We start from the raw sequence: 18,344 nt of genomic DNA on the forward strand, positions 1-18,344 counted from the left end.
CTGTCTTCCTCCTTTCTGGTGCTGCTGATAGTGTTTCCTTCCCCTCCTGATCCCACACAAAGTTCAACTATTCAACTATCAACACCGTCTGCTCTTACATTCCCAAACATTTTACCCTCTTTCTTGAGGGATCCAAATTTTATTTTCTCATACCCTGTCCCACCTGCAAATTAGGGGCATAACACTATAAATAAGACTTTGCCAATATGGTTCCTTCTCACAAATGATCAAGATGAGAGTAGACGAGTACCCCATCAGCAGCCAGCTCGTCAGCAGCCAGCTCCGGGACCATAACAAGCCCACAACACAGCAAGTAAAGAGAAATGGATGTCAAAAAATGGTGAAATTTAATGTTCTTCTTGCCCAAGAAATGAGCCACCCTGCAGAGCTGCTAATGTGATAAGGATGCAACCAGGGCCAACACGGCTGACAGTTACTCATGTGCAGGACATCAGTTCAGTTCAGTTCAGTTCAGTTCAGTTCATTTTTATTTCAAACATTTCAAACATGTGCCTTCACAATCATTACAAAATATCATTCCATTATTTGTTTGAAAAGGAGTAGGCTGAAGTATTTACTTATTTGTCCCTACCCCCTCAAGTTTTACCTCTCATTCATTTAATTTTTTTTTGTCTTAAATTAAACAAACAACATATGAAAAATATAAACATATGAAGTAAAACAAAACATAACATACATAAATCAAAAACAAGAAATTAGCAAGCCCCACCACAGTATAGTTTCTTTCATATGAAAAATACAGAATGTGTATATTTGCAGATACACAAGTTATGGAAAAACAACAAACCAAAACAAAACAAAAAACAACCAAAAAAGAACCGCAACACCATTACCAGCAACATTACCGTCCTGGGTTAACCCCGTTTTCTTCATTCTTATACTTATTTAAAATTAGGTTTTTATATTTTACTTTAAACTGTTTTATGTTTTGACTGTCTTTTATTTCTTCTGTTAGACTGTTCCATAATTTAACTCCTGCAATTGAGATTGACATAGTTCTTCATCAAGTCTTCATTTGAGCTTTTCATCCCAGATTCCATCCAGAAAATTATTCTGGATTGCAGTAATCTAGAAGGAAGGTGTGTTTTTGGAGAGAGGTGGAAGGAGATGGACCACGTTGATCTACAGGCCTATTGGGATTCTTATACTTGCTGGAGTTTTCAGGTCCAAAGGGGAATCCACAGAATCCCTGTGGGATGCAGAAACCGGCAGAGAATTTTTCTGTGCATCAGTGTCTCTGGAAAACTTCCACAAAAATGTGTATGAGGATTAATAGATGTTGGCGTGTTCTCTTTACTCTTCACCACTATCGAAAATTCCTCTTGTCACAGCAAAATGAATGTCATAAATTACATCTGGCCTCCAGAGGGCCACAAAACTTCAGCTTCCTTCCACTTTGGTCTGAGCCCCTCAGTCCTCCAGTTTGTTCTTCTGACAGATTAACGCACACTCAAATCGTGCTGACTATCATCTTCTGCTCCTTCCACTCAATTTTTTCTAAAGTCAAATCACATACATCCATAATAGTGGCCTACTATGAGGCAAAAACAAAGACGGAGCATGTGTTTTTCTTCATTTTCCTTGGTTTACGTTAAAGGATGTCCCAAGTTTTAAAACACACAGGACACTAAGAATGGTCAAGTCAAACATGTTAATTTTATATAAGCCAAGGAAATAAAACATGCACCTCTTTCAAAGCAGTACTTTCACATTACTGTCAGTCGGGGGTAAAATGTTCTGAAATTTTTGCCATGGGTGTGGTCTCTGGTCTTCTGCAGTGGAGAGATGAAGCAGGGCACTTGTTGGGCAGTGTCAGGATGGCAGAGGGGACATGTGTTTATATTCAAATAAATTTTATTTATATAGCATCAAATCACAACAACAATCAAGGCGCTTTATATTGTAACGTATACCTTACATTAAAATATACAGAGAAAAACCCAACAATCATATCACCGCCTATGAGCAAACACTTTCGTGAGAGTGGGAATGAAAAACTCTCTTTTAACAGGAAGAAACCTCCAGCAGAACCAGGCTCAGGGAGGGGAGGGGCCATCTGCTGCGACTGGTTGGGGAAAGAGAAGAAAAACAGGATAAAAGATATGCTGTGGAAGAGAGTCAGAGATTAATAACAAGTATGATTCAATGCAGAGAGGTCTATTAACACATAGTGAGTGAGAAAGGTGACTGAAGAAACAATACTTAATGTTTCATGAGAATCCCTCAGCAGCCTACACCTATTGCAGCATAACTAAGTAACTAAGCGTCACTCTGAGACAGGATATTTCTCATTTTAGAGATATTGTGCAAATGGAAGAAAGCAGTCCTACATATTTATTTCAAATTGTGCTTTGAAGAACATATTCTGGTCAAAAATGACTCCAAGGTTCCTCAAAGTGTTACTGGAGACATAAAAATAAAAGTAAAAATACTTCATACTGTAACATAAAAATGCTACAGTATGAATTGAACATGGATGCTGCAGAATGTAATATGCTGAACTGATTTTAAAGTGTAAAGTAACGCGATTCTGTAGACCTTTACTTTGTTCAGGGATGAACGCAGGTGATGACTTATAACACCACCTATTATTCACGGTCAGTGCAGTCTTGAGATCCCTACTTGGGTGTTTCACCTCCACTCACCCCTTGCCTCATGTGACTTCAACAACTCATGTAGGGTGGGGTAATGTTTTACTAAGGTTTTACATCTTGTTCTCAGTGACGTTTTCCATACCTTGGTTCATGTGATGACTCACATAATCAAAAGTGGGCCAGCGACTCTCATGACCACCTCCAAGAGGAAAGCCTCCAATAGCTTTTTTTTTTACATTTTTTTAAATCATCTGGAATTCTCTAGCAATTACTGTAAAACTGAAGAAGCCTCTTGGATAAGGGTCTATGTTGCCATTAAAAACCCAAAGCTAGTCCAGTTTTCTTCTTTTCGATCTCTCATGGATATATTAAAAAGAAATAACTCATTTTATTTCACAAGCTACATTGGAGTTCTCTTACTTCTACATTGTTCTGCTGCATTGTTCCAGAGGTCTCCACTCTCGTTCATGCCCTGTAATGGGCAAAGACATTTAAGGACCTTTGCAGAGTGGCCCTGGCAGAGTGACATGGCACAATCAGTTGTAATCTCTTGTGGGAAAATGTTCCAAGCATCTTGCCCGGGTTGATGATTTATCCAGTCAGGCAGAAGAGGAGGGTTGTTCAAAGCAAATAAACCGCTCAGCCAGCGGCACTTCGAGAGGAAGTTATTCAAGCTAGCATCATGAATTTCACCTTCCTGTCCATGGAACCCCTGCCATTGAGAAATTATTCAAGTTTAAATGACAAACATTTAATTCAAAAAAGAGCTGTTGTGTTTAAGTTACAGTTTCTTATTGAACAAACAATTTAATAACCTGGGTTTGGTTTCATGTCCCACAAATGCACAGTGTAGTGTATTTACAATGTGTGCAATGTCCAACAAACCTGAGCAGCAGTGTCTATGAAACTGTAATAAAAAGCAAGCTGAAGGTTGTGAAGGGTTAGCTTTGTGTATTCATGAACCTGAAACAAATAATGAAACCTGTCATTGATCTTTATCACAAAAGTTTCAGTGATCATGTTTAACACATCCCAAACACATCAGTACCTTCTGAGATGCTTGAGCGTGGTGTGCATTTAGGTTAAATGCTAACTCTATCAATTTCTTCTTCTGTTCCATATCCCCTGTCCCACACAGAAAGCTGCGCTATAATTCGCAGAGGGAATAAACATATTTTTTATAAGAATAAAGTTCATACTATACTATAATCTCACTCTAATGCCCCACCTGAATCCAGGCTTTTATTCTCTCTGGGGTGCTGTGAACTTTCTGCAGATAAGGCTTGATTCTAGCCCAGTCCTTCCTCAGCTCTTTATAGATCTCTTTCAGTCTGGTTTCATTCACTGGGTTGTTCATGTTTTCAGAGTTCCCGGCCTGTAGTGCAATGTCAACCTCTCCTGCCACTCTGGTAATAGTAATAGATAATGTTGAAATTGTAAAAAAAAACAGATGGTGTTAAATCCACGTTTCAGTACAGTACCTGTCTTTGAATGATTTCAATTCTTCTTCAGTTTCTTTATGTGCAGATCTGTGGAATAGTGTTTGGTACAGATAAGTGATTTGTTTCTGTTTACATTAGGATTGGATATATATAAATAATAATGGAGCAAGAACATTTGAGTGAGGGATTTCAGGAGTTTCAGAGTTTAATCAGAACGCAAGGGAACACTGCAAAGGCTGCAAAAGCAAGGAGAGAGGGCTGGCAGAAAGTTGCTGACAAATTAAACTCGTAATTTAATAATAATAATAATGGAGTGGATTGATATTGCGCTTTTCGGGACCCCTCAAAGCACTTTACAATTCCACCATTCATTCGCTCTCACATTCACACACTGGTGAAGGCAAGCTACAATTGTAGCCACAGCTGCCCTGGGGCAGATTGACAGAAGCGAGACTGCCATATCACCCCATCGGCCCCTTTGGCCATCACCAGTAGGCAGTAGGTGAAGTATCTTGCCCAAGGACAAAACAACCGAGACTGTCCGAGCCGGGACTCGAACCGGCAATCTTCCGATTACAAGACAAACACCCAACTCTTGAGCCACAATTGCCGTATTGGGTATTTTTGGCTCCCCAGGTGGTTCAAATTTCCTGTATCATCTGAAAATGATGAATTAATAATATGTCATGACTTTTGAATTCCTGCGTTGCCAAAGAAGCTATTTTGAATTTAAAAATAAGAATACATCCACCAAACTAATTCTTTGTTCACAAGCATACAGCCACACCAACAGAGGAGTTCCTTAAAGATGAAAACTGGGGAAAATCAAATTTAAAGGCAGCAAGTAGTCATACAGGTAACATATTTCGTTGTACTCTGTACAATGACAATAAAGGCTATTCTATTCTATTTAATAATACGTTATGAACATGAATACCTAGATACGACACATTGTCGTGCTCTAACATTAAGGTATTACGTTAATGTATCTCTGTGCCAAGATTGTTGTCTGTTAATAAAATCATAAATAAAATAATAAAAGTTGACTGTCACCACAGCCTGGATGTGGATTTGAAACACTTTTAAGTCTTTTATGCATTGAAATGCGTTTACCTTTCTTCTTGGAGTTTCTCTTTATAAAACTGTTCCATTGCAGCCAAACTGTTAAAACAAATCAAATATATATATATATATATATATATATACATACACACACATACACCCAGCACGCCCCTGCGGGCGGTTTATCCTTCAAGCTCGGGTCCTCTACCAGAGGCCTGGGAGCTTGAGGGTCCTGCGCAGTATCTTAGCTGTTCCCAGGACTGCGCTCTTCTGGAGATCTCCGATGTTATTCCCGGGATGTGCTGGAGCCACTCGCCTAGCTTGGGAGTCACCGCACCTAGTCCTCCGATTACCACGGGGACCACCGTTACCTTCACCCTCCACATCCTCTCGAGCTCTTCTCTGAGCCCTTGGTATTTCTCCAGCTTCTCGTGTTCCTTCTTCCTGATATTGCTGTCATTCGGAACGGCTACATCGATCACTACGGCCGTCTTCTTCTGTTTGTCTACCACCACTATGTCCGGTTGGTTAGCCACCACCATTTTGTCCGTCTGTATCTGGAAGTCCCACAGGATCTTAGCTCGATCATTCTCCACCACCCTTGGGGGCATCTCCCATTTTGACCTCGGGACTTCCAGGTTATACTCGGCACAGATGTTCCTGTACACTATGCCGGCCACTTGGTTATGGCGTTCCATGTATGCCTTGCCTGCTAGCATCTTGCACCCTGCTGTTATGTGCTGGATTGTCTCTGGGGCATCTTTACACAGCCTGCACCTGGGGTCTTGCCTGGTGTGATAGACCCCAGCCTCTATGGATCTTGTACTCAGAGCTTGTTCTTGTGCTGCCATGATTAGTGCCTCTGTGCTGTCTTTCAGTCCAGCTTTGGTAGGATTTCTGGATATCAGCCACCTCCTCTATCTGCCGGTGGTACATACCGTGCAGGGGCCTGTCCTTCCATGATGGTTCCTCGTCTCCCTCCTCTTTCTTGGGTTTCTGCTGCCTGAGGTATTCACTGAGCACTCGGTCAGTTGGGGCCATCTTCCCAATGTATTCTTGGATGTTTGTTGTCTCATCCTGGACTGTGGTGCTGACACTCACCAGTCCCCGGCCCCCTTCCTTCCGCTTAATGTACAGCCTCAGGGTGCCCGACTTGGGGTGAAACCCTCCATGCATGGTAAGGAGCTTTCTTGTCTTTATGTCAGTGGCTTCTATCTCCTCCTTTGGCCAGCCTATTACCCCAGCAGGGTACCTGATCACGGGCAGGGCGTACGTGTTGATGGCCCGGATCTTGTTCTTACCATTCAGCTGACTCCTCAGGACTTGCCTGACCCTCTGCAGGTACTTGGTGGTTGCAGCCTTTCTAGCGGCCTCTTCATGGTTCCCATTTGCCTGCGGGATCCCCAGGTACTTTTAACTGTCCCCCCCTATGTCTGCAATGTTGCCTTCTGGTAGTTCAATCCCCTCAGTTCTGACTACCTTCCCTCTCTTTGTTACCATCCGACTACACTTCTCCAGTCCGAACGACATTCCAATGTCATTGCTGTATAGCCTGGTAGTGTGGATCAGTGAATCGATGTCTCGTTCACTCTTGGCATACAGCTTGATGTCATCCATGTACAGGAGGTGGCTGACAACTGCTCCGTTCCGTAGTCGGTATCCGTAGCCAGTCTTGTTAATGATCTCACTGAGGGGGTTCAGGCCTATGCAGAACAGCAGTGGGGACAGAGCATCTCCTTGGTAGATCCCGCACTTGATGGTGACTTGTGCTATGGGCTTGGAGTTGGCCTCTAGTGTTGTACGCCACATCCCCATTGAGTTCCTGATGAAGGCTCTTAGGGTCCCATTGATCTTGTACAATTCTAGGCATTCCAGTATCCAGCTGTGGGGCATTGAGTCATAGGCCTTCTTGTAATCAATCCAGGCAGTGCACAGGTTGGTCAGTCTGGTCTTGCAGTCTCGGCTGACTGTTCTGTCTACCAGTAGCTGGTGTTTTGCGCCTCTGGTATTCTTGCCAATTCCTTTCTGTGTCCCGCTCATGTATTGACCCATGTGCCTGTTCATCTTAGCCGATATGATGCCTGACAGGAGCTTCCATGTAGTACTGAGGCAGGTTATTGGTCGGTAGTTGGAGGGGACCGGTCCCTTCTTGGGGTCCTTGGGGATCAGGACCGTCCGACCTTCGGTTAGCCATTCCGGGTGTCTCTCATTAACTAGCAGCTGGTTCATTTGTGCTGCCAGACGCTCGTGGAGTGCAGTCAGCTTCTTTAGCCAGTAGGCGTGAACCATGTCGGGCCCTGGTGCTGTCCAACTCTTCATACTGGAGACCCTTTCTTGGATATCTGCCACTGTGATGGTTACTGGACCCTGTTCAGGGAGGTCGCTATGGTCTGCCCTCAGATCCACTAGCCACTGAGCATTGCCGTTATGGGTTGCGTCCTTCTCCCATATGCTCTTCCAGTATTGCTCCGTCTCCAGCCTTGGTGGTGCTGTTCTCTTATTATTATTGTTCCCTTGCCACTGAGAGTACACCATTGCTGGTTCTGTGGAGAACAGCTGGTTTATTCTCCTGCCTTCTATCTCTCTGGTGTACCTCCTCAAGCGGCTTGCCAAGGCTGTGAGTCTTTGCTTGGCAGTTTCCAAGGCCTCAGGTATGGACAGCTTGCTGTATTTCTTATGCACCTTCTTTGTTGCACCTTTCTGCAACTCCGTTAGTTGGCTAACCTCCCTCCGTGCTACTTTGATCTTGCCCTCTAGCCTCCTTCTCCATGGAGGGTACTGCCCCTTGTGGCTGTTCAACTTGTAGCCAAGCATCTCACTGATCACTGCTGCCGTATTGTAGATCAGCTTGTTAGTGTCAGTAATCGTGGTTGTAGGTATTGTCCGTAGTGCTGCATTAACATCATCTAGCAGACCTTCTGAGGGTACTTCACGTAATCTTGGTAACCGGCTACGGGGGATCCAGGTTTCAAGCTTGGCCATGATCCTATTTTTCAGGTCAGTTCCTCTCGCACTCAACGATCCTTCTCCTATCGCACTTGGGGCTATGTACCCAATCTCGGGTGGGGGTGATGATATCTCCCCCCTGACCTGGCGTCCTGACTCCTCCTTGCCGTAGCATTTGTGTTGTACCTCGTCAATCTCTAGCTGTGAGAGCAGTCCCTTCTTTTGAATGTTGGAACACCGAGCTACTAGTTGTTTCGCCGTCATTGTGGATGTTGGGTATCGAAGAATCCATAGGTCCGTCATCCTATTCATGTAGCCCCTTCTGCCGGGGTTACTTGCGTAGTAGCATTCCAACAACGCCCTGTTTTCGTCTCTTGCCCACCGATGCCTTCTTGTTCCAGTAGCCCACTTTTCGTCAGGGTGCCCTGGTTCCTCAACACCTGACGTGGACCTTGTTGATCCGGGCGACGTCCGAGCCGGCATGCCTTCATATTTATCTGTCTCGCTCATGTCTGTGGTAGGCTTACTTAGCATAGGGGGTCTAGCATGTGAATTCATGGATTTTTTTTTCACATTCTGTCTCTCACAGTTGAAGTGTACCTCTGGTGCAAATTACTGACCTCTGTCATCATTTTAAGTGGGGGAACTTGCACAATCGGTGGCTGACTAAATACTTTTTTGCCTCACTGTATACAGTATACTTTAAAACACATTACTGTCAGTTAAGGTAAAACTTTTTTCTTGAAATTGTGGCAGGGGTGTGGTCTCTGGCCTGCTGTAGTGGAGAGGTGGTGCAGGGAGCTCATGGGGTGGTGATGGGATGGCAGAGGAGACAGGTGTTTATGTTCAATTCAATTTTATTTATACAGCACCAAATCACAACAGTCACCTCATGGCACTTTATATTGTAAGGTAGACCTTACAATAATACATACAGACAAAAATCCAACAATCATATGGCCCACTATGAGCAAGCACTTCGGTGACAGTGGGAAGGAAAAACCTCCGGCAGAACCAGGCTCAGGGAGGGGCGGCCATCTGCCGCAGCCAGTCGGGGTGAGAGAAGGACGACAGGATAGAAGACATGCTGAGGAAGAGAGACAGAGATTAATAACAGATATGATTCAATGCAGAGAGGTCTATTAACACATAATGAGTGAGAAAGGTGACTGAAAAGGAAAGGAAAAACTCAATGCATCATGGGAATCCCCCAGCAGCCTACAACTATTCCAGCATAACTAACTAACTAAGCGTCACTCTGAGACAGGACATTTCTCATTTTAGAGATATTGTGCAAATGGAAGAAAGCAGATCTACATATTTGTTTAATATATGTATTGAAAGACATAGCCTGGTCAAAAATGTTGCTGTGTTACTGGAGACATAATAATACTGTAAAAGTACTTGATACTGTAACATAAAAATGCTACAGCATCAAGAGAAAATGGATGCTGCAGAATGTAATATGCCAAACTGATTTTAAAGTGTAAAGTCTATAGACATTTACTCTGTTCGGGAATGAACTCAGGTGGTGACCTTTAACACCACCTATCATTCACCGACAGTGCAGTCTTGAGATACCTACCCGGGTGTTTCAACCTCCACTCACCCCTTGCCTCATGTCACTTCAACAACTCAGTAGGGTGGGGCAATGTCTTACTAACATTTTACATCTTGGTCCCAGTGACTTTTTGCACTCCTTGATTCATGTGATGACTCTCATTATCAAAAGTGGGCCAGCGACCCTCAGGACCACCTCCAAGAGAAAAGTCTCCAATGTTTTTTTCTTTTTTTTTGTAAATCATCTGTATTTTTCTACCAGTTACTCTAAAACTGAAGATGCCTTTTGGATAACAGTCTATGTTTTCATTAAAAACGCAAAAGTAGTGCAGCGTTCGTCATTTTGATCTCTCAAGGATATATTAAAAACAAGTGGCTCATTTTATTTCACAAACTAAGTTAGAGTTCGCTTACTTCTACAAACATTGTTCTAGAGGTCATCACTATCGCTCATGTCTGGGCCCTGTAATGGGCTAAGACATTTAAGGACCTTTGCAGAGTGGCCCTGGCAGAGTGCAATGGCACAATCAGCTGTGATCTCTTGTGGGAAAATGTTCCAAGCATCTTGCCCGGGATGATGATTTATCCAGTCAGGCTGAAGAGGAGGGTTGTTCAAAGCCATTAAGCCGCTCAGCCAGCGGCACTTCGAGAGGAGGTTATTCAAGATAGCATCACGAGTTTCATCTTCCTGTCCGTGGAACCCCTGCCATTGAGAATTTATTTAAGTTTACATGACTACAAACAAAATTTAATCAAAAAAACAGCTGTTGTGTTTAAACACACAGTTTAATATCTTGCAGTTGGTTTGTCCCACAAATGCACAGTGTGGTGTATTTACAATGTGTGTAATGTTGTGTCTGTAATTCCCACAAACCTGAGCAGTGTCTTTAAATCTGTAGTAAACAGCAGACTGAAGGTTCTGAATGGTTAACTTTGTGTATTCATGAACCTGAAACAAATAATGAAACCTGTCATTGATCTTTATCACAGAAGCTTCAGTGATCATGTTTAACACATCCAAAACACATCAGTACCTTCTGATATGCTGGAGTGTTGTCTGCATGTAGGTTAAATGCTGACTCTATCTGTTTCTTCTTGGTCTGTATTTCCTCTGCCCCATTTTGAAAATTGCGCTGTAATTATCAGGGTGAATGCAAATATTTTTTTTTTATAAGAATAAAGCTCATACTACACTCTAATCTCACCTCTTCAGACTATATAATGTACCTGAATCGAAGCTTTGATTTGCTCTGTGTTGCTGTAAGCTATCTGCAGATAAGTCTTGATTTTAGTCCAGTCCTTCCTCAGCTCTTCATACATCTCTTTCAGTCTGGTTTCATTCACTGGGTTGTTCATGTTTTCAGATTTCCCCGTCTTTAGTGCAAGATCAATCTCTCCTGCCACTCTGGTAATAATAATAGATAATGTTGAAAGAAAAAAAAACACATGGTGGTGTCTGGAGCATTGTACACAGCACTTTTAAATCAGTTCAATTCAATTCAATTTTATTTATATAGCACCAAATCACAACAAAAGTCGCCTCAAGGCGCTTCATAGATACAGAGAAAAACCCAACAATCATATGACCCCCTATGAGCAAGCACTTTGGTGACAGTGGGAAGGAAAAACTCCCTTTTAACAGGAAGAAACCTCCGGCAGAACCAGGCTCAGGGAGGAGCGGCCATCTGCTGCGACCGGTTGGGGCGAGAGAAGGAAGACAGGATAAAGACATGCTGTGGAAGAGAGACAGAGGTTAATAACAGATATGATTCAATGCAGAGAGGTCTATTAATACATAGTGAGTGAGAAAGGTGACTGGAAAGGAAAAACTCAATGCATCATGGGAATCCCCCGGCAGCCTACATCTATTGCAGCATAACTAAGGGAGGATCCAGGGTCACCTGGTCCAGCCCTAACTATATGCTTTAGCAAAAAGGAAAGTTTTAAGCCTAATCTTAAAAGTAGAGATAGTGTCTGTCTCCCGAATCCAAACTGGAAGCTGGTTCCACAGAAGAGGGTCCTGAAAACTGAAGGCTCTCCCTCCCATTCTACTTTTAAATACTCTAGGAACAACAAGTAGGCCTGCAGAGCGAGAGCGGAGCGCTCTAATAGGGTGATATGGTACTACAAGGTCATTAAGATAAGATGGGGCCTGATTATTTAAGACCTTGTATGTGAGGAGCAGGATTTTGAATTCAATTCTGGATTTAACAGGAAGCCAATGAAGGGAAGCCAAAACAGGAGAAATATGCTCTCTCTTTCTAGTCCCTGTCAGTACTCTTGCTGCAGCATTTTGGATTAGCTAAAGGCTTTTCAGTGAGTTTTTTGGACATCCTGATAATAATGAATTACAGTAGTCCAGCCTGGAAGTAATAAATGCATGAACTAGTTTTTCAGCGTCACTCTGAGACAGGATATTTCTAATTTTAGAGATGTTGCGCAAATGGAAGAACGCAGTCTTACATATTTGTTTAATATGTGCGTTGAAGGACATGTCCTGGTCAAAAATGACTCCAAGGTTCATCACCGCGTTACTGGAGGCCAAGGTAATGCCATCCAGAGTAAGAATCTGGTTAGATACCATATTTCTAAGATTTTCAGGGCCGAGTACAATAACCTCAGTTTTATCCGAATTAAGAAGCAGAAAGTTAGCGGCCATCCAGGTCTTTATGTCTTTAAGACATTCCTGCAGTTTAACTAATTGGTGTGTGTTATCTGGCTTCATGGACAGATAGAGCTGGGTGTCATCTGCATAGCAGTGAAAATGTATGCTATGTCTTCTAATGATACTGCCCAAGGGAAGCATGTATAATGTAAACAGAATTGGTCCTAGCACTGAACCCTGTGGAACTCCATAATTAACCTCAGTGTGTGAAGAGGACTCTCCATTTACATGCACAAACTGGAGTCTATTAGATAGATATGATACAAACCACTGCAGCGCAGTACTTGTAATACCTACAGCATGTTCTAATCGCTCTAATAGGATATTATGGTCAACAGTATCGAACGCTGCACTGAGGTCTAGCAGGACAAGCACAGAGATGAGTCCACTGTCAGAGGCCATAAGAAGATCATTTGTAACCTTCACTAAAGCGGTTTCTGTGCTGAGCTCTGATACCTGACTGAAACTCTTCAAATAAACCATTCCTCTGCAGATGATCTGTTAGCTGTTTGACAACTACTCTTTCAAGGATTTTTGATATGACAGGAAGGTTGGAGATTGGCCTATAATTAGCTAAGACTGCTGGGTCTAGAGATGGCTTTTTGAGTAAAGGTTTAACTACAGCCAGCTTGAAGGCCTGTGGTACATAGCCGATTATTAGAGATAGATTGATCATATTTAAGATCGAAGAATTAATTAATGGCAGGACTTCTTTGAGCAGTTTTGTAGGAATGGGGTCTAAAAGACACGTTGATGGTTTGGAGGAAGTAATTATTGAAGTTAACTCAGAAAGATCAATTGGAGAAAAAGAGTCTAACTTAACATCAATGGTACTAAGAGTAACTGTAGATAATATTACATCTGTGGGATGATTATTGATAATTTTTTCCTTAATGATAAAAATTTTATTTGTGAAGAAGTTCATGAAGTCATTACTAGTTAACGTTAAAGGGATGGTTGGCTCAAAAGAGCTCTGACTTTTGTCAGCCTGGCTACAGTGCTGAAGAGAAACCTGGGGTTGTTCTTATTTTCTTCAATCAGTGATGAATAGTAAGATGTTCTGGCTTTGCGGAGGGCTTTCTTATAAAGCAGCAAACTATTTCTCCAGGCTAAATGATGATCCTCTAGATTTGTGACACGCCATTTCCTCTCCAGATTACGAGTCATCTGCTTTAGGCTACGTGTTTGAGAATTATACCACGGAGTCAGGTACTTCTGATCTGAGACCTTAGTTTTCACAGGAGCTACAGTATCCAGAGTCGTACGTAGTGAGGAGGTGAAATTATTAACAAGATAATCGACCTCTGTTGGGGTAGCGTTCAGATAGCTGCTCTGCTCTGTGTTGGTACAGGGCATTGGAGATGATAACAGTGGGTGGATTATATTCTTAAACTTAGTTACAGCATTTTCAGAAAGACATCTACTTTGATAAAGTCTACTCTTCACCGCTGTGTAATCAATTATTGTAAAAGTAAATGTGATCAGGAAATGATCAGACAGGAGAGGGTTTTCAGGAAACACTGTTAAATGTTCAGGTTCGATGCCATATGTTAAAACAAGATCTAGAGTGTGATTAAAGTGGTGGGTGGGTTCTTTTACATTTTGAGAGAAACCAATTGAGTCTAATAACAGATTAAATGCCATGTTGAGGCTGTCATTTTTAGCATCTACATGGATGTTAAAATCACCCACAATAATTATTTTATCTGAGCTCAGAACTAAATTAGATATAAAGTCTGAGAAGTCAGACAGAAACTCTGTGTAAGGCCCAGGTGGACGATAGATGATAACAAGTAAGACTGGTTTCTGAGTTTCACAGCTGGGGTGGACAATGTTAAGCATCAGACTTTCGAATGAATTAAAAGTCTGTCTTGGTCTTTCATTAATTAATAGGCTGGTGTGAAAAATTGCTGCCACACCGCCCCCTCGGCCTGTGCTTCGAGATTTCTGGTAGTTAGAATGGCTCGGGGGTGTTGATTCATTTAAACTAACATAATCATCCTGCTGCAACCAGGTTTCTGTAAGGCAGAGTAAATCAATTTGTTGATCAATTATTAAGTCATGTCCTAACAGAGACTTGGAGGAGAGAGACCTAATATTTAATAATCCACATTTCACTGTTTTACTCTTTGGTTCAGATGTGGATACTGTATTGTTCTTTCTTTGTAATTGTTTATGTTTAAGTTGTTTGTTGCTGGTTTTTAGTTTGTTTTTTGTCTTTTTGGAAGCTGACACAGTCTCTATGGAGATGGGTTTTTGGGGGGGTAGCAGGAGGAGAGAAGCTGCAGAGAGGCGTGTAAGACTGCAACTCTGCTTCCTGGTCCCAACTCTGGACAGTCATATTTTGGGGGGGTTTAATAAATTTGTCCATATTTCTAGAAATGAGAGCTGCTCCATCCAAAGTGGGATGGATGCCGTCTCTCCTAACAAGACCAGGTTTCCTCCAGAAGGTTTGCCAATTATCTATGAAGCCCACATCGTTTCTGGGACACCACTCAGACAGCCAGCAATTTAAGGAGAACATGCGGCTAAACATGTCACTCCTGGTCTGATTGGGGAGGGGACCAGAGAAAACTACAGAGTCCGACATTGTTTTGGCAAAGTTGCACACCGATTCAATATTGATTTTAGTGACCTCCGATTGGCGTAACCGGGTGTCATTACTGCCGACGTGAATTATGATTTTACTTAATTTACGTTTACCCTTAGCCAGCAGTTTTAAATTTCCTTCAATGTCGCCTGCTCTGGCCCCTGGAAGACAATTGACTATGGTTGCCGGTGTCTCTAGCTTCACATGTCTGAGAACAGAATCGCCAATTACCAGAGTTTGACCCCCGGCGGGTGTGTCGCCGAGTGGGGAAAAACGGTTAGACACATGAACGGGTTGGTGGTGTACCTGGGGCTTCTGTTTAGGACTATGCTTCCTCCTCACCGCGACCCAGCCTCCCTGTTTCCCCAGCTGCTTGGGACCTGCCGGGGAACAGCTAGCGGGGCCTACGCTATTTTCGGCTGCACCAGCTACAGGGGCCTGGCTAGCTACGGGTGAATGAAGGGTGCGAAGCCGAGTCTCCAATTCAGTAATCCTGGCCTCCAGCGCTGCAAATATGCTACATTTGTTACAGATATCATTACTGCTAAAGGAGGCCGAGGAGTAACTAAACATCTGACACAATGAGCAAGAAAGTGCAGGAGGGACAGGTAAAGTAGCCATGGTGCTAATGAGTCGGCTACGAGCTAAGCTGAGCTAAGCTAAGCTAAGCTAGCGAGACAGTACAGAGACAGTGAGTGAATACTTTGGCTATAAATTAGGTAGTGAGTACACAGAAAGTGTGCTTCGGATGAAGCACGTGACGAAAGAAGAATGTATTTAAAACGTGTTAATTAAATTGCTAAGCAATTAAGCTACTCAGAAACACCACTGTGTTTGAGCAGGAACAGGAAGTGATACTCTACCACAGAGCGAGCGAACACCAAGTGACAGCGCCACCAAGGAGGTAAATCAATGTTTCAGTACAGTACCTGTCTTTGAATGATCTCAATTCTTCTTCAGTTTCTTTATGTGCGGATCTGTGGGATAATGTTTGGTAAAAATATTTGATTTGTTTCTGGGCTAGACAGCTCCACAATGTTTTGTTTTGTGAGTGGTTTCAATTTCCTTTATCATCTGGAAAATTGTGAATTAATAATTTGTCATGACCTTTGGAGTCTTTAGTTGCCAAAGAAGCTATTTTAAATTTAAAAAAAATTGGAATAAATCCACCAAACTAACTGTTTGGATATTCAGAGTTCACAAGCATACAGCCACACCAACAGAGGAGTTCCTTAAAGATGAAAACTGGGGAAAATCAAATTTAAAGGCAGCAAGCAGTCATATATGTAAGGGATTTTAATAAAAAAAAGTTAACACATGAATACCTTGACATAAATGCCATCGCTATGTCTGACAAATTGCCGTGCTCTAACATTAAGGTATAAATACTTGCTTAATCATATATATATATATTTTAATCTTGAGCACAAGGTAGAAAAGGGGAAAAATGTATCTCTGTGCCAAATATTATGAAGGTCACTGTAATTGAGGAAACAAATAAATAAAATGATAAAAGTTGGCTGTCACCACAGCCTGGATGTGGATTTGAAACATTTTTATGTCTTTTTTTTTGTATTGAAATGTGTTTACCTTTCTTGTTGGAGTTTGTCTTTATAAAACTCTTCCATCGGAGCCAAACTGTTAAAACATTTAAAAAAAAGGTTATTCCTGTAGAGGTTCACTTTCAATTTTCATTCCCCTTTTTATTTTATTATGTTTTTAAAGCAGATCTCTTAGTAAAATAGCAGTATATATTAAAAAAAAATTCATTCACAAAGTTTATGGATAAAATTTCAAGTTTAAAATGAACTAATATTAGAACCAGAACCAGAATGATCTGAATAATCATGAACATGTATGTTGAGAGACAGTGTATATAAATACTGTTTAATGAGTGTCTATAAATATTGCAGAAATATAATTACCCTGCTTTTTGGAGGCTCACTTTGCTAAATGCTTCCATTTCACCCAAACTATTTAAAAACATAAACAGATTAATCTGTTAAAACACAAAAGATCACAAATTCATTATTAAACACAAATTTCATGTACAATATCAGATAAATAATTTTTAAAAATTATATTAAACATATAGAAACCAAATCTAACTGTTTAAATGCTACATTTGTCTTTCTTTATAAAGTAAATCTGTTTTGTTTGTTTTCGTAAGCCACTGTTACTAAGCTACATTGCAAAGTTGGTGATCAATCATACCCCTCTGCAATAGAATGCAAAAGTTTTATTTTATTTATTTATTTTTTTAAATAATACTTTAACAATTTAAGTGTAATTATCTAAGTTTAGACAACAGACTTTGGTGTTTCGCCAGATTATGCCAACAGTACCTCTCTTTGACTGGATTCAGTTCCAACTCTTGACGTTTCACCACAGACCTGTGAGAGAAATACAGTATACAGCATGTAAAACAAAGGTCTTGGTGAACAGATTAAAAAAAATGAAATAAAAGGAAGAAATGAGAAACTTGAGGCAGTTATGAAAGATGAGAAAAAAAAATGTTTACTTTGCATCTTGAAGTTTTTTTTCCATGTCAGCCAAACTGTTTAAAAACATCATAGAGAGATTATTCACAATACACAATATATTCAGTCAGCTCCATGATTAGAAATAAATCTGTATCTACAGTTATGTATACAAGTCCACCACCTGATTCAGCGTGTAGAACATCCTTTGGCAGCAGTAACCTGCAGAGGTGGTTTCCTGTGTGACTTTATCAGCCAGAAGTCTTGTGCTTTGTTCACCTGCAGCTTTGCAAACCTACACTCTAAAAACTAAAACTGGCATTTACTTAAAATTTTTGAGGCAACACTTAAAAATATTGAGTAGATTGGAAACCAGTCAAATCTGTTCAATATACTTGATCAATTAAATAACTAAAGCTTAAACATTTTAAGTTGAAATGAATAATTGTAGTTGTTAAACACAAAAAAAAGAGTAAATAACACTGACATGCTTGGTCAATGTAACTGAAATATAGATGGTCAGTTAATCCAAAATTTTGTTCCATTCACTTAATATTGTAAACTGAACATAATCAAAATTGTACTTTATATTAAATATGGTAAATGGCTTGTATTTGTATTGCACTGTACTTAGTTTCTGAGGACCCCAAAGCGCTTTACACATTCAGTCATTCACCCATTTTATTTCACTGGTAGTCTAAATCGAAAAAAACAAACAAACTAATATGTAGTTGGGTGTTTCATAATACATGTATGAAAAATGACCACATGTTAACATTTTTCCAAATGAAAATTAAATTTTCATAAACATGGAAATAACTCGAAATAAACAAGCACTAAAAAGACAAGAGCCTTTTCCCTTTTAGCTCAAAGCCTTACATACTTGAAGGATAAATGGCAAACCAGGAGAGCAAACACTAAAGCTCAAAGTATTTAAAAAACAAAATGAACAAAATAATGAAAAGGCTCGTGGTACTCAGTTAC

At 41.1% G+C, this 18,344-nt stretch overlaps 1 protein-coding gene across 2 annotated transcripts in view; it reads right to left on the reverse strand.

Moving 5' to 3' along the window:
* Nucleotides 1-1,658: 1,658 nt before the first annotated feature.
* LOC309694357 (uncharacterized protein) overlaps nucleotides 1,659-18,344 on the reverse strand; it is an 18,411-nt gene continuing 1,725 nt past the window's right edge. Inside the window, exons 5-14 of one of the 2 annotated variants that reach the window (XM_082514384.1) lie at nucleotides 17,402-17,437; nucleotides 17,226-17,273; nucleotides 16,806-16,853; nucleotides 16,471-16,518; nucleotides 4,097-4,144; nucleotides 3,844-4,021; nucleotides 3,664-3,762; nucleotides 3,501-3,578; nucleotides 3,036-3,327; nucleotides 1,659-2,086 (exon numbers count right to left, since the gene is read on the reverse strand). In XM_082514384.1, the coding sequence (XP_082370510.1) occupies nucleotides 2,058-2,086; nucleotides 3,036-3,327; nucleotides 3,501-3,578; nucleotides 3,664-3,762; nucleotides 3,844-4,021; nucleotides 4,097-4,144; nucleotides 16,471-16,518; nucleotides 16,806-16,853; nucleotides 17,226-17,273; nucleotides 17,402-17,437 (904 nt within the window). In that variant the 3' untranslated portion in view covers nucleotides 1,659-2,057. Of the gene's footprint in view, nucleotides 2,087-3,035; nucleotides 3,328-3,500; nucleotides 3,579-3,663; nucleotides 3,763-3,843; nucleotides 4,022-4,096; nucleotides 4,145-8,925; nucleotides 9,153-10,039; nucleotides 10,329-10,499; nucleotides 10,575-10,659; nucleotides 10,759-10,852; nucleotides 11,031-15,809; nucleotides 15,858-16,470; nucleotides 16,519-16,805; nucleotides 16,854-17,225; nucleotides 17,274-17,401; nucleotides 17,438-18,344 lie in introns of those variants that run through there. The other variant, XM_082514385.1, reaches the window with a different exon arrangement.

Source organism: Aulonocara stuartgranti, assembly GCF_965226115.1.
Source record: "Aulonocara stuartgranti genome assembly, chromosome: 3".
Classification (NCBI taxonomy): domain Eukaryota; kingdom Metazoa; phylum Chordata; class Actinopteri; order Cichliformes; family Cichlidae; genus Aulonocara; species Aulonocara stuartgranti.